This window comes from Gavialis gangeticus, unplaced genomic scaffold (assembly GCF_001723915.1).
Source record: "Gavialis gangeticus isolate Ggan-Ray unplaced genomic scaffold, GavGan_comp1, whole genome shotgun sequence".
NCBI classification, from domain to species: domain Eukaryota; kingdom Metazoa; phylum Chordata; order Crocodylia; family Gavialidae; genus Gavialis; species Gavialis gangeticus.
The window spans coordinates 17,079,404-17,095,344 of NW_017729034.1; the positions used below are offsets into that span (position 1 = coordinate 17,079,404).

General features: G+C 51.3%; 2 protein-coding genes across 7 annotated transcripts in view; both read right to left on the bottom strand.

The window, feature by feature from the left end:
* Window positions 1-1,356: 1,356 nt before the first annotated feature.
* Window positions 1,357-2,270, bottom strand: CUNH12orf57 (chromosome unknown C12orf57 homolog). The gene is made up of 3 exons (XM_019526979.1): window positions 2,128-2,270; window positions 1,858-2,034; window positions 1,357-1,721 (listed from the first exon to the last, which is right to left on the bottom strand). Exons 1-3 carry the CDS (start codon window positions 2,201-2,203, stop codon window positions 1,573-1,575), a joined length of 402 nt encoding a protein of 133 aa, XP_019382524.1. The 5' UTR covers window positions 2,204-2,270; the 3' UTR covers window positions 1,357-1,572.
* Window positions 2,271-3,912: 1,642 nt separating this feature from the next.
* Window positions 3,913-15,941, bottom strand: part of ATN1 (atrophin 1) — an 18,220-nt gene continuing 6,191 nt past the window's right edge. For 4 of the 6 annotated variants that reach the window (XM_019526977.1, XM_019526974.1, XM_019526972.1 and 1 more), the window contains exons 5-10: window positions 15,476-15,941; window positions 10,453-10,675; window positions 9,600-10,317; window positions 5,518-5,661; window positions 5,023-5,203; window positions 3,913-4,240 (exon numbers count right to left, since the gene is read on the bottom strand). In XM_019526977.1, the coding sequence (XP_019382522.1) occupies window positions 4,162-4,240; window positions 5,023-5,203; window positions 5,518-5,661; window positions 9,600-10,317; window positions 10,453-10,675; window positions 15,476-15,941 (1,811 nt within the window). In that variant the 3' untranslated portion in view covers window positions 3,913-4,161. Of the gene's footprint in view, window positions 4,321-5,022; window positions 5,204-5,517; window positions 5,662-9,599; window positions 10,318-10,452; window positions 10,676-15,475 lie in introns of all 6 variants that reach the window. The other 2 variants (XM_019526978.1, XM_019526973.1) reach the window with 1 other exon arrangement.

A 15,941-nucleotide genomic window follows, 5' to 3' on the forward strand; every position in this document is an offset into this window, starting at 1 on the left:
GGGCGGGGGGGGGGGGGGGGGGCTGGATTAGCTGACCTCATGAGATTCCCTTCCAGCCCCACTCTCTAATATGATTCTAATGTGCCAGCAATGCAGAAGCATAAGATTACTAGGTGTAATCAAAGTAAAAATCAAAGTATTTTTCTGTCCCTCATTTCAGGCTATTGCCACACATTAGCCATTACACCAGGATGTGATCTACACATTAAGTGTAGCAGCAGGTACAAAACAACAGGGTCCCCTAGTGTAGACACAACTCTGCTTGCAGGAGGAGTTTTTCTGGCCACCAGGATTAAGTCCCTCTGCACCCAGCCTTCTGCTTCTATGCCAGGGCTATGTCAGTAGGGTTACATTGGCTATAGCATAAGATCTTCTCCTACCCTGGAGGCATCAGTGCTCTGCCAGTGGACCCCTGTAACATGGACAAAGGCTACAAGAATAAACTGAGTTCAAGAAGCTTCTAACCAACACATTTGAACAAACATAGTTTTAGATCTTTTAACCTTTTAAAGAAACGTAACAGCACAAAGCTGTCCAACTGATGGCCCATGAGAGGTTAACATGCTTCCCATGCTGGCGGGACTCTCTGGGGCAGGGCAGCATGGCAAGGAGTATGCTACCTGCTGGACGCTGGCAAGGGGGAATTCCCTGCTGTGGGGGAGAGGTTCTTGCCCATGTGGTGGCAGCAGCAGGGCAGCTGGCACAGCAGTAGCTGGAGACTTGCTCATGTGGCAGAGGTCCCAAGGTGCCCACATGGCCCCCAGGTCATGCTGCCTGTATGGTGTGCAGCCCAGGGCCTGCGAACTGTGTGGTGTGCAGCCCCTGGCTGCTGTGTATCTGGCCAGCCCAAACTGAACACATTTAAAACCACATTCACCACTTGCGTTCAGCAATAGCGCCACATTACTGTGTTAAGTGCTGTCTACACTAGCATGTTAAAAGCTAAGTGATTGTTAATTTGCTTCTAACACAACCCACCCTACACAGAGCTGCAGTGCCCACACCTGCCCTTTGACAGGCTGAGGTTAGGCACATAGCCCTGAACTCCTTGTTCCATCCCTGAATGGTTTCACTTGGCTCCACCCTCAGAACAAAAGCATTCCCTGTGCTGCAGCCATGGCACTCAGTATTTCAGAAGTCACCAGGTACCAAATCTTTACTTCCAGGCAGACAGGTTGTGCCCTGGAGGGGAGTTATCTCTTCTCCATTTCCTGGGACCAGGCTCAGGCAGGATGCTCTCAGAGCAGAGCTCCAGCAGGACAGGACTGCTGAGGGAGGAGCAGGAAACCAAACCTCCCTTCTGCCTCATCATAACCCACTGGAAGCAGCTTAGGACACAGACGTGGGAATCAATGGGACCATTCTTAAAACAACTTTTATTCACAAGCAGAAGCAGCACTCTCTGTCTCATGCAGGCACATAAAACACTGCCACAGACACAAAGAAGCTTCTGAGCTTCTGGGGCACCAGGGGCTTCTTGGGCCCCACCTGCAGCTGGACATGGTGGACCTGGATACTGGGAGCCAGCACCCTCACACTCGTGCTCAGCTGGAGCTGGACAGGGTCCCAGATTCATGAGGCTGCCACCCCGCCTGTCCCCGACCCATGTGGGGGCAGCGTCATGGGTGGCAGGAACATGGCTTTCAGCTTCCCAGACATGCTGGCGATCTCTGGGTCCTGGGATTCATAGGATTTTATCAGTCGGGCAAACTTCAGGACCCCTGAGAGAGAGAAAGAGAGAGGGGGGAGGGGGGACACAGCTGAGGGGCTGGCCCTCTGCCAGGCAGCCATTCCCCAGGCCTAGCAGCAGCAGGGCACCCCTGGCCACGGGGGATAGCAGGCAGGGGCCGACCCCACCTTCCCCGTCGCTGCTGAAGCCGTAGGCTTTGATGACGTCCTGCTGGATCTGCGTGGCCACGGGCAGCAGGAACTGCAGCATCTTGCCCATGTCGTTGCAGGCGTTGTCCCGCGCCTCATCCAGGCGCTGCGCGTTCTCTGGGGCGCCGAACGCCTTGAGCACCTCGGCCAGCACCACTGCGGGCAGGGCACGGGCGTGGGGGGCGGCTCGGCACCCACCAGCCCCGCCGCCACTGCCCGTCTGCGAGCGAGGGGATGGGGGATGCTCACCTTTGGCTTGCTCTGCGGTCAGCGGCGCCGCCGGGGCCGGGGCCGAGGCCGCCATGGGGCGCTGCAGGCTTGACATGCAGGCAGAGTGCGCGCTTCGAGCACAGGTGCCTACTGCCACCTGCAGGCGCGGAGGAGCAGCTGCTGAGGCGGAGCACACCGCTCGCAGCAGTAAGGTCGCCCGCGCAGCGCCCCCCACTTGCGTCCCCAGACCCCGCCGCCCACTGCCTTTACACGCGCTGGGGCCCCTCGCGGCGCGAGGGACTGCTGGACAAATACTAAAAGAGCTGAAATCACTACCCAGTCCTTCTCACCCCCCGGACCCCCAGCCCGGCCCGAGTGTCACGCTTGTTAGGGTGACTCCGGCTGTAAGCCGCAAATCCGCTCCGCAGGTTCGCGGGAGGCTCCTGAAACGCAGCCGCCTACCCCGGGAAATGTTCGCAGCGCCGCGGCGGCTCCCCACGCCCCCCCGCGCCGCTGGCGCTGCGGCCCCCGGCTTCCAGCCCGCGCTCAGGCGAGCTCGCCGGCATGCAAATGAACCGCCTTCCCATTGGCGCCGGGGCCCGAAACCCCGCCCCCGGCCTGTCCGCGCCCAGCAGGTTTCGGCAGCACTGGCTGGAGGCCCCGCCCCCCCCTCCATGTCAAGGTGCTGTGCTGGGCGCTCCTGGTCTCTCTGTTCTGGCCTTGCAGCTGGGGCCTCACGCGCCCCCATCAATAGCACGGGCCTAGTGCTGGGGAGGGCGCTGGGCAGGCTGTGCCCCAGGGGGCTCTGCGCCTCACCCCCCAGCTCACCCCACCTTCTGCCAGGCAGGGCGGAGGGGGCACTGCCCGTCATGCCTCTGCCTGCCTCTCTGTGTGGCTCCCCCGCTGCCAGGGCCCCCAGGCACTTAAATGAAAACCACAGAGTCCGTTTCTGGAAGGGTTTCGTTTTGTTTGTTTGTAAGAGCTTCATATTTATATTTTATATATAAATTATTAGAATGTGTGTTGGGGGTTCAGAGCGCATGGAGGACTTCATTGGGGTGTTGCCCCAGAGCTCCCTTTCTTGTTTTTCCTTTTCTCTTTTTAATGTTTTAAGTAAATATATATATATATTTATATATATATATATATATGCGTGTGTGTGTGTATATATATAATGTATGGGTGTGTATGTGTGTACATATGTATACACATACATATACACACACACACACACACACTCACACAAACAGACTGAGATATACAACTGTGAGATCAGACACGCACGTGGGGACTGGGAAGTCACACATTGCTACGCAAAACTGCCACGTCTAATGGGATGTGCATGGATTAAAAGTACATCAACTGGAATAAGTGAGGGGAAAGAGGCAGCCACCATCTCAAAAACAGTCCCATGGTGCTTTGCACCTGCTGGCCATACCTGTTCCCTCGAGGTGGGGGAAAGCACAGCCACCATCTTGAAAACAGTCCCATGGTGCTTTGCACCTCATAGCCAGGCCAGTCCCTCAGGGGTTGGGCGGGGAAGTAGAAGTGGCCATTTGAAGAGTTCCAATAGTGCTTTGCATCTCTTTGCCATGTTCATTCCCAAAGTGGGTTCGGAGAGTAGGAAGCCACATTGGCCAGTTTCCAAAAGTCCCATGATACTTTGCATCTCTAGGCCATATCTCACATCCAAAATAGTAGGGTGGGAGGCATTTTGAAAAAAGTTCACATCAGGTTCTGAGGGTCTGCCTCTTGGCCATATCTGCTCATGCAGGGAAGCAGAAAGGGCTACCACCACGTATAGAAAGGTCCCATGATACTTCATACTTTTGTTTTTTTTATTAGGTACAACCACTCTCTCAAAAGAGATTCTGGAACAGCAGCCATTTTGAATCCCCACAATTCCTTGTACTTCAAGCTCTTTGTCACATTAACTTTGTCTTTCTCAGTGCCCCTCTTGAAGTCATGCCATGGTTCCAAACATTTTTTAGGCATCTCACTCCCTCCCCACTTCTCTCCCCTCCTCTCTGCTCCCAGGATGGTCATCTTGTTCTTTCCATCCTTCCTTCTCTTTCACTGTGCTGAACAGGCCCAGGATTCATCACTCTGCAGCTTCCCCTCTCCCAAGATTTGGTTGATTGATTGTTTCTCTCTGGAGAGGGAGATGTGATGATGTCATTGCAAGGGTTGGGTTTCATTTAAAGGGGTTTGTCACTTTCTTTCTTCAGGTGACTGGCAGAGGTGAAAGAAAAGGAGCACAGAGGACAAGAGGCAGAGAGAGAGAGAGAAGAAAAAAGAACACAAGTTTAATAAAGCAAATTGTATTGAGTCTTTTACTAAAAATGAATCTGCCCCCCAGTGAAGATACTGGCTCAAAACTGAATTCTTTAAAATTCTTAGGAAAGTAAAATCTTGTCTCTCTGCAAATCACAGATGCTTCTTCCCTATCAGTGTACCCTTCCCAGTGCTGCTGCCTAGGGAAGGGTCCTTGCAGAGAAGAGTTCAATCTCTGTGACCCTTTCAGTCCTTAACCCACAAGGGAATCAGTGAGAGTTAGTCCCAATACTAGGTTTTGTCACATATACTTTTGTCTTCTTAGGAACAGAGCCAAGACCCAACATACTCATTTTGCCCGAAGGCCAATCAACACTTGTCATATGTGAATGGCATCCAGTTATTATCATGGGCCTACAATGGAACTTGTGACCTATAAGTGAACATATTTGACCTAGACCTTGTGACCTAGAAGTGAACTCTGTGTGCCCTCAGAGTTCAGTTCAGACTACAGCCACTGCCCCTAAGCAAATAACTGCCCCTCCCATTCCTTGACTGCACCAGCTCTCCCATTCTTTAGCTAGATTCAAACTGGTGCCCAAGAGGTGAAAGTTAAGCATCCCATTTACCTAACCCTGAAAGGCTGTGGCTTCTTTTTACCTGTAATAATCCTCCTGTGTAGGAAGCGGCACTCCATGCAAAGGGTGATGGGCATGGAGCCACTGCTGCTGCTCCAAAGCCAAACGCTGCAGCTCTGCCGACTGTGCGTGCATGGCCTGGAGTTGATGAGCTGCTGACATGGGAGCAGAGAGAGATCCTGGCAGGTCCCTGTAGGGGGCAGCTGCATTCAGGGAGAAAGAGCAGATCAAGTCAGCCTACCAGACCCTTCCTTATCCATTCTCCCCTGATTCTGTCATCATGACCCAGCACAACCCACACCCAATCCACCCATGTCTATTCCACACAAAGCTCTGTCAATGCCCCTCAATTCTGACATGCTCGCCTCCTGATTTTCTAGTCCCTGCCCTGCAACACTGCACAACTCTGTTCATGCACCTCCATTTGAACCTGCAGCCTTCCCTGTTATCTAATTTCTACCCTTTTGCGGTGTCAGTGCCCTCACATGTGGCTCACAGGTGCCACTGGTGTTCTTACCAAAAAGCTGATGGCGCAGCACTTCATTCTCATGGAGGGGGTGAGGAAGAAGTGGGTTGGGGATGGTACCAGCTGGGTACGGTATCCGAGTGAGATGTGACCCTGATGCCAGTGGGTCAATAAGGGGGTGAACAGAAGCTGAGGCTGGTGACAAAAAATACCAACTGGTTACTGGATTGTGCTACCTCAGAAGCAAAGTAGGGAAAAGCAGAAAGAAACAAAAGGGAACAGTATAAGATAGCCAGCCATACAGACTGACAGAACACAGCTCTGTATTAGGGACAGATCCATTTCAAGATTACATGATGCAGTTATTCAATTTTAGTATCATTCATTTCTGAACTTGTTCTTTGTGTTCTCACTATACAGCCAGGTTTGTGTAAACTGGTTCTGCCTGTCCATGTATACATGCCCCTTAGCTGCAACTACACATCTCAACACTCTGTTACTTCCTATGTTCCAAAGTCCCAGGCACATCTCCCGAAAGCTGGATTGTGGATGCATGTATTGTAGTTTATTGCATGCAGAAGTAGGTCCTAGGAACAAAAATTCGTAGCTTTGCTGGACACTAAAAAACAAAGAATTAACACAGACGATGGTTTCATGACTCATTACAATTACTGTACCTACTCCCTCTGCTAACCTCTCTGTATTCCACAAGCAATAACAGCCCTTTTTCCTTTTGAATGGCTTTATGCTTTTTACAAAATTAGGTATAGCTATGTCAACTAGTCTTTACTCAGTCAGTAATTACATAGTTAAGTTCTCATTGCTCCACAGGTTCAGTGCCCACTTTCCTTCTTAAGTGACAACTCTCACTTACATAATGAGATGTAAGCAAAGATAACTGCTCACTCAGGTATTTAACTTAGGCTGTATCTGCTTCTTTATTGTGCCCAATGGTTCATCTAATATCTCTCCAAACTATGTAGTTCAGCCAGTAAAAGATATGGTCAAACAAATCTTGCTTCTTGCACAACATAAGGCTCATGCACCAGAAGGGATACTTTTTAAATTACCTTTCACTTTGAGGGCCTCTATTTTGGGTGGCTAACATACAACATATAATTTAGAGGCTTAGCCTTAGGCTCCATGTTTGAAAGTATTGGCTAGTCTGTGAACACATGTAATTTTGAACATGGATAAGTGAATAGAGGGTGCTAGATGCTGGAGGGAAGTGCAGTAGGGAGGACATCTCTTCAGGTCCTTCTGTGTAGCCCAATTGGTGAAATATACTCTACTCCCAGTGCCTCACACAGTATAAACCACCTGCAGTTGAGTACAGCAGGAATTTCTATGGGCTAGGGTGTTTCTGTGTCCATTGCTGCATTCCCCTCAGCACTGGATACTAGTTATCAGAGCGTATATGATTCTGTGTGTATGTGGGTTTATATGGTCCCAGCTTTGGCAGCCATTCTTGGTCACATTATTGGCTAGTCTTGGTCACATATTGGCTAGTCTGTGAACACACGTAATGAAATGGTTGTTTCATAACCAAGCTGGCTGTGGAGCTCTGGCTTACATTTTTCAGATGTTGAAGACCCACAAGTCCAAAACTTAAAGATATTACAACAAGAAGTGGTTCTATACTGTAAATTTAAAAGCAAATATTTGAAGGAGGTCTTGTGACACTGGATGGTGGATGGCTGGACAGAGCCAGCCAGGTTTTGGCTAATCAGTTTTATTCTGTAGAAGGCAGAGAAACTGAGCAGAGACACGGCTATCTGAGCACAGCCTTAGTGTTTGCTGGGCCAACACAGATCCAGTGATTACACAGGTTCACATTTAACACAGTCAGTGCCCACCGCTTCTGCTGAGTGCTGTAGGGCTGCATTATGACAGCCAATGGAGTCAGCGCGGCTGTGATGTTCATGCCTTCCACCTACATTCACACGGAAACAGGTGAGCTGATCCTATCCTAGGCCTACAGCAAGCACGGTTCTCAGAGCCTGGAACGCCTGGGGAAGGGCAGAACAGCTGTGTGTAGATAAGAAGGCCTCTACAGGTGATCTGAGGGCTAGAACCTGCTCTCAGAAGCATCTGAATCTTCTGGTGCAGAATCATAAAGTAACACCAAAGTTGGGTTTGAAGGGACCTCAGGAGGTCACCTAGTTCAAACCCCTACTCCAGGGCAGGATCATCCCTATCTAATCCACCCTAGACAAGTGTTTTTGTAAGCCAAGGCTGTCAAACTTGTGGCCCATGGAGTCAAGCCATGTGGCCCACAGCACTCATAAAGGAATCAGAAATTAGAGGTGGGGCCAATGAGGGGCAGGGTCTGCCACCAAAAACTGGACACAGAGGCCTGCAAGTAACGTGTTAAGTGTCAGGAGGTGAGCAATGACTGCGTTAACCTCTGCAGCCACCACTACTCCCATATCCAGCCTGAGAGGAGCCCTGCATCTGGATCCAGCCAGGGAGGCAGGGTAAACTCGCACCCCTGGTTTAACTTACTATTAAAAATGCATGAGCAACCCCCACCTACAACTACCAGGCATAGTACCCAAAACCTTCAAGAAAATCCTAATTTGCCACAGGTAAAACAGGGGGTTGAGGACACAGTCAGTGTCCTGTCACTTCACCAACAGGAAATAGCTTGTTAAAATACACTTGAGAGATTCAAGGAAGTGGGCCATGCTCCCTGCTATACAGAAAGGCAAAACTCCCCACAGTCCATACCAACCTGATCATGGGGTAAAATCCCTTCCTGATCCCACATGCGGCAATCAGTCTTATCCTGAGCAGAGAAGCAAGACCTCTAACCAGGAACCTCCAGGGTTTCTTTAGGCTCCAGCAGGAGTGCTGGCACACCCCCGTCATAATCCCTAGCTCTGGCTGCAGTCAACACCTAATGCTTCTGAAGAAGATGAAAAAAACCCCAATGCCTAACAGGAAAGGAAAAAAACCCTTTCCCAGCCCTGTGTGGCAACCAGAAAAGTCCAGAAGCATGGGAAAAACCAAACACCCTCTATTCCATTAAGCAATCTGGGGATTGCCAACACAACTCCATGCGACTCACCCTCACTGGAAAGCCCAAACCCCCCTTTCTGTCATCCCATCCCTTCCATAAACTTGTCATAACCTTTTGTTTCATAACCAATCTGGCTGTGGAGCTCTGGGGAGCACTGTCCTTTCCAGTTTCTGATGTGTATGGGGAAGTCTCTTAGATTAACCACATCTTGTCATGCATCCATAGATGCATCACGAGCATGTCCAAGGAGGTGATCCTCCCCCTCTATGTGACACTGGTCAGGCCGCAGTTGGAGTACTGCATCCAGTTCTGGGCGCCGCACTCCAGGAGGGATGTGGACAGCATCAAGAGGGTCCAGAAGAGGGCCACTCACATGATCAGGGGGCAACAGGGCAGGCCCTATGAGGAGAGGCTCAGGGACCTGTTCAGCCTCCACAAAAGAAGACTGAGAGGGGATCTGGTGGCCACCTACAAAGTGGCGAAGGGAAACTAGCAGGCAATGGGAGACTCCCTGTTCCCCTGAGCACTACTGGGAGTTACAAGGAATAATGGTCATAAGCTGACTAAGACTAGGTTCAGGCTAGACATCAGGAGGCGCTACTTCACAGTCAGGGCGGCTAGGAGCTGGAACCAGCTTCCTAGGGAAGTGGTGCTCACCCCTACCCTGGGGATCTTCAAAAGGAGGCTAGACAATCACCTAGCCAGAGTTGTTTGACTCCAGCATCCTTTCCTGCCCATGGTAGGGGGACAGACTTGATGACCTGCTTAGGTCCCTTCCAACCCTACCAACTATGAAACTATTCTCAGATGTTGCTCTTTGCAGCACCCTCCAGGTATTGCTACTCTTGTATCACTCCTGACCAAAACTTACCCAACCTCTTTTTGAAAAATTCCTGTGATGGATATTCCACAGCTCCCCTAGGGAGTGAAGAAACCTACTTTGCTGCAATACCAAGACATTGCTATGCCGTACCCTATTCCCTGAAATGAGAGAAAAGCTGCTATCCATCTTCTTTGTGACAGCCGTTCAGACATTCAGAAGAGAAAGAGATTATGACAAGTAAACAAAGAATGAGGGATCCCCTGTTCTGTGTCCCCACACATCCCTCACCTGCATGGATGGCATCCTGCTGGTGCAGATGGAGGTGGGAGTGGATGTGCGAGTGTTGGTGATGATGGGGTGTCACATTGAGCATCTGCAGCCGGGCCAGAGGGTCGTTGCTCAGAGCAGCAACCCGCTCCGCATGCTGCCTTTCAGCTGCCAGTCGCTCAGCATATGACATGTCAGGACGCAGGGTTGGGCCAGCTGCTAGTGCCAGCCGTTCCCGCTCCAGGTGACCCAGCCCTGGGTGGAAGGGAAAAGTGGGATGCAGGCCAGGGGCTGCCTGGAGAGCCAGCCCCCCATGGCGTGGGAAGGGATCCATGGCAGCAGCAGGAACAGCATGGAGCTGATCCAGCTCAGCTGGCTTGACTTCGAACCCAGGCTTGAGGCGCTCACGCAGGTCTCGATCCCTCAGGTCTCGCTCACGGGCTTCTCGTTCCCGCAGCTCCCGCTCCCGTGTGGCTGGGTCACTGCTGTAGATAGCTGGCACATTATAGCCCAGTAGGCCTGGGTCAACTGCACCCAGCGGCACATAGAAGGGGTGATTGCGGTTGCTGGGGGACATGACATGGGGCCGGGCATATTCACTTAGGGTGCGCAAAGCTGGAGTGTCAGGACCCAGGTATGGTGGAACAGTAGCCACAGCACTGCCCTGCTCAAAGGATGGACGGTGAGGAACGGGCCCCAGAGACGAACATTCCACTGGACGCCCCTCCTGTGCCATCTTCTGCAAAAGAGCGGAGAGAAGCTTCTCAGTGTCAAAGCCCAGTCAGTTCTACCCCCAGCAGGAAGCACTCTGATCCTCCAACACTGGCTCCTGCACTGCCCCATTCTCTTCCTGGGGGAACATGGTGACACCTACCACACTTCGCTCCAGCTCTCTCTCCTTCTCTCGCTCTCTCTCCTTCTCCCTTTCACGTTCCCTCTCCCGTTCCTTCTCTTCCCGGGCCTTCTGCTCTGCCTCCCTGCGGACCTTCTCCACTAGGTCTGCTCGTTTCTTGGCCAGCTTGGAGCCATCCAGGGGCACAAAATACAGGTCTGTGCGAGAGCAAGAGTTGAAGCCACGGTCTAGGTGCTTGTTAAACCTGAGGAGAAGAACTGAAGCATGAGTGTCAGAACAAGAGAGATGGAGCAGCGGAGAAATGCAGACGGCTGAGTCCACCTAGGAAACATAATGTGTAAGGGACAGAGTGTGGTGGAAATCTGGAGCAGTGAGGGATGTAGAGGGCAGCTATGCACCACACACTTGGGAAAACAAAGTTACTTACCAGTCACTGGAGTTATTCAAGATGTCCAGCCCCCCCCCCACACACACACACAATTTCACTACAGATGACAGTGTTCCTCAGTGTCCCTCACCCTGACTTTTGAACAGACTTCTCTGTCTTAACAGTATCCACACTGTATATTCAAGTTGAAGCAAGGGAAGTTTAGGTTAGATATTAAGAAAAGCTTTCTCATTAGGAGGATAGTAAAGCACTGGAACAAGCTACCCAGAGACCTTACGGACTCTCCATCCATATAAGTTTTTAAGACCTGGCTAGACAAAGCCTGGGCTAGAATGATATAGCTGGGGATGGCTTTGCTTTGAGCAGGGGGCTGGATTAGATGACCTCCTGAGGTCCCTTCCAACCCTTATTTTCTATGATTCTATAATTTTAGCAGGCTGTTTCTCAGGCCCTAGGTGTGAACTAGATAGGCTGTTGCATGAAGATTTGCTGACATGTACTCTGTGGAGGCCCCTTCTATCAGCCAAACAGGGGAACAGTGTGATCCACTGCTTCTGGGGGTGTGCTGCTACCACTGAAAGCCTCTTGGCTAAAACCCCTCGTTGAAAGTCCAAATGGGAGTACCTGTGTTGGAAGTGATCCTGTGCTCCTACAAACCCCAGGGAGTGTGCTAGGGTCTTAAGAAAATGTGGAATTAGGTATCCCATGAGTTGTGGGATGCCAGCCAGTCTCCCTGGTGCAAGGAGAGGATGACAGGTGCTAGTGTCACCATCTTAAGTTGTAACCTACTGTAGCAGGGCACTGAGGTGCCTGCTACTTGTGGAGCGATCAGTAAGGAATCCAGTTGCGGGTTGCCAGGGTAACCAGTGGGAGTCAGCTAACCAGAAGGGGCAGGGCCTGACTCCCATATAACCCCAGGCCGAGGCCAGGCAGGGAGTTTCCCCACTGACAGTCAAGGGAAAAGGAGCTCTGCCAGAGCAAACAGCAAAGAGAAGCCTGACTGCACGAGCAGCTCCTGACTGATGTTACGGGGTGGAGAATTCCCTGGTAAAGACTGAATGTTGTTTAGCCGGACGGCATAGATTTTATGTTATAGCCCAGGGGCTTGTGTTTTTGTGTTCTCTGTTTAGACCAGAGGACTGGGTGAGGCTGTTAGGGGTTGGAGGAGGCCTCATAGGGGCTCCATGGTAGCATGGGGATCCCGGCACCAGAGAGGGCACAGCATTTGGGGTGCACTGAACCCAGTGCCAGACAGGGCGCATCATTTGGGGTGCTCTGACCCCAGTCCCAGAGAAGGTGCAGCATTTGGGTACACTGACCCCGGCGCCAGAGAGGGCGCATCATTTGGGGTGCGCTGACCCTAGCACCAGAGAGGGCGCAGCATTTTGGGGTACACTGACCCCGGCGCCAAAGAAGGGGCCAGGCATGGCTACAGCCACCTGAGCCCGAGGCTGAGAGAAGCCCCAGAGCAGAAGGGGTGACGACTGACAAGCCCAGAAGGGACGCAGCAGTAAGACAAAGCTACAGCAAGTCCGAGTGCCAGAGGGCGCAGAGAGAGCGAGACTGACCGAACAATGTCCAGTACATCAGCGAGGTTTGGGCTGCGGTGTAAGGGGAGGAAAGGAGCTGCAGATAGTGCCTCCTGGTATCGGGGCAGAAAATGGGCCGCCTCCTGCTTAATTAACATCCTCTAATTAAGCAAGCAACAACAAGGTGTGGCAGGAGAGAAGGCAGGCGGTTGGCCCATAACAGGTGGGCGGGGCCACTAGTGGACAGACCCCGAAGAGATGCACCTGTCACACCTACAGATGAACCGAATGAACTGCCAGGATGGGATGCCATCAACCCTTTCTCTTCAGGACAAGGAAATGTCCACTGTAAAACCCCTTTCCCTCAAGCATGCAGATATCTTTTTCTAATGCTTCCAATGCCAACAAGGATTCATGAGAAGAGCCCCTGAAGCAGAAGGGAGAAAGGAGGGTTTGCTGTAGGGAACATGTGGAATTATGTAGTGTCATCATGAGCTACTGTCCAGAACCCTAAGATCCAATGTTATCTGGGCCCAAATTAGATAAAAACAGGCCAAAAGGTTCTGCAAGGGAGGATCCCTTGATTCCATCATCAAACTTCCTGCCTGCTGAGTCACAGTGGAAGATGGTAAGAACAAAAAGTTGAGGATCTTTCCTTATGGAAGCATAATGCCTTCTTGCCTTGGCTCTGACCATCACAGTTGGTTAAAAGTTGCAGGAGTATAGCTGGTACTGATTGTTGTGCTGACGCATAGAAACATGCAGTCCAAAGGACACAGCCTGTGAATCCTTGTGGCAGACTAAGACTTGGTCAGTTTTAGATGAGAAGAGTACTGGCCCTTCAAAAAGGAGATCCTCCACAGCTGTTGGGACCTCTAGGGACCCCAAAACCCTGCAGCCCATACAACCTTCTCATGTGCTGGCCACAGAGTGAGAAGTCATATTTACTTTCTAATGCAGCCTAGGTACCATTTTACCAACCCACTGCTCCTCTGGTATCAGAGAGAAAAATGAAGTCCACACATTCTGTAGGAAGATCCTTGGCTACAGATGCAATATGCTCAAAGACAGGGCTAGTAGAATTTGTTATTTAGTTATTCTAAATTATACACTTGTAGAGGAGTGACTGTTTGTGGAAGAGTTCCAATGTCTGGGAGCGTTTTCTTTTTAGGAACTAACTTGTATAGGCCTGCCCTCTCTTTAGCCACCACTACAACTTGTGAAGATGACTCAGTGAGGGAACAGAAAAATTCTACCCCCGACAGAAGGACTCAATACTTTCTGTCCACCCTCTTTTCAGTAGGGAGCCCTGACACCAAAATTTGCCACACAAATTGGGCAAACTTTCCAGGACCAGTACAACCTGACAGCTCAGGATGGGGCAAGACATCAAACAAGGTATGAAAGGAAAGTTCAACTAGGTCGTCTGACAAAATACTGAGCTCCCTCACAACTGATCTCATCAACTGCCAGCATCCCCCACAAGAAACCATAAACCCAGTGAAGAAGGTGACCCACATGGGGCTGCATGCAGTGATGGAAAGGAGGGCGGACAGCAGCCCAGGTCCAGCTTTGAGGGCAATGAGGAGAATCAGGATAGCAGACAAACAGTCCAGTGCTTGGGGTCTTGAGTCATCCAAAGCTCCAAGGCCAACAGGGATATTCCAGAAAGGTATGGACCTATCCCTGCTATCATGGCCAGCTTTCTACAAGCTTCTTCTGAAGTCTTTGAGATGTGGGAAGTCTTGGGGCCTGGTTGGTGACTTAGTGATTCTCTAATGGAACATCTGCCAACCTGTGAGGTGCTCCTGCCTGGGGATCTACCTCTGGAATGAGGTCTCAAGCACAAAGATCAAACCAAGTTTGCTGATGCCAAGGAAGGAGGTTGGCATGAGGAAACACCACCAGACCATGTTCAGGGCTCGGCTGGAGCCTTGGTTTCTAAATCTGACTCTGGGATTGTAGCCTTTTCTAGGAGTACCATTTGGAGCTTCCATGCTCTCTGTCTACAAGATGTGGGACCTGTTTAAATGAAAATGACTGCCTGAGGTAGGAACCATCCCAATGCAGGAGAAATGGCTGTGAAACCCAGGAGAGTTTGGAGATGGCATCCCCATAAACAAAGGAGGAAACTCTTACTCCTGTAAAATGGTGACAACAAGCTCCACAGAAAGAAATAACAGGTGGTCACCAGAAAAGGAAAAATAAATAGGGGGTCCCCCAAATGGCTGTGCTGCATGGCACAGATAAGAACAGCAACAGTAAGGGAGGAGGTAAGGGTTGAGAGCACCAAACCTAATCTGGAAGTCGCAGCCTTTTCCTTTTACTCCCAAAAGGTTTTGAGGTAAAATAAGTAATAATAAAGAAGATAACAAGGCAATAAAAAACAATGATAACACTGAAAATGGAAGAAAGCAGCTGTGTGTGATCTCTGAGCAAAATGCAGGCTGCAGAGCAGACTGACGGAGAAGCGCACCCCTAAGCCAGGTGGTTGAGAGGAACTGAGGAGCAGGATGTGTGCACCACCCTGTAAACCTTTGGTGCAAGAAGGGAGTCAGGGCAGTGCTGGACTGCATGCCACAGATACTGCTGAATCTCCATTCAGAGCTCAGGGGCCTGAGACACACCTACAAGTGAGAAGGTGTATGTGCAAAACTCTGCCAAGGAGAACCCCCTCTTCCTTCACCCTTCTATCTGCCTCCATGGCCTGAATTCCACTTCCCAGGGTGAGATTTTTCACCTTTCTCCTGCCACAACTTGCTACTGTGGCAGCACCCAGGGGCAATTAAACAATCTACAAATGGCCAAGGAACATTTCCCTACCTGGTGCAGGCACTGCCACACCACCTACACATTGCAGCCATCAGTCAAGCCAGGGGAAAGGGCCATCAGGAAAGCGTGGCATGAAGGGACTGGACTGGCTGTACCCTGCTGCCTGCTTCTATTTTTGCTGTGGGCTACACTGGCCCAGCACAGACACTCATGCTCAGGAGAGGTCTCACTCTTTGACTTCAATGGGAGTGAGCCCTGGCATACAATTGTCCTTCCCACCTGTTTCCCCATCTTTTCCTATCATGTCCCACCCCCAGTCCCCACCCTCTACTCTGTCTCCCTCTTCCCTTCTCACCTGGCTGACTGGCTGGCATGACTTGGTATGTCCACCACTTTGGGGGCTGGTGAGGGACTCCGTGTGGGCGGCACTGGGCTCTCTGGGGGCTCATACTCCTCCGATGGCTCTTGCTTAATCTGTGCAGTGCTCAGTGGCAGTGGTGGCAGCGGGGCAGCAGGGACTCCGATGCCTCCAGGCAGTGGGGGAGCACTGGGGGTGGGGGAGGGAGTCTTGTAGTTGCTAGTTGCGGGAGAAGAGGTCACCCTGTACCCAGGCGGAGTGGCCACATGGAATGATGAAGCAGAGGATGAAGGGGGCGAGCCTGGCTTGTAGGCAGGTGGGGGCTGGAATGTAGGGACAGGTGAGGCTGCCCGCTTCCCATAGGGAGCCACGGCAGGTGGCGGTATGGGGGGTGATACTGTTTTATAGGGGGCTGAGGAAGAGGAGGCCATGGTGGCTATGACAGTGGAGAGAGTGGCAGACG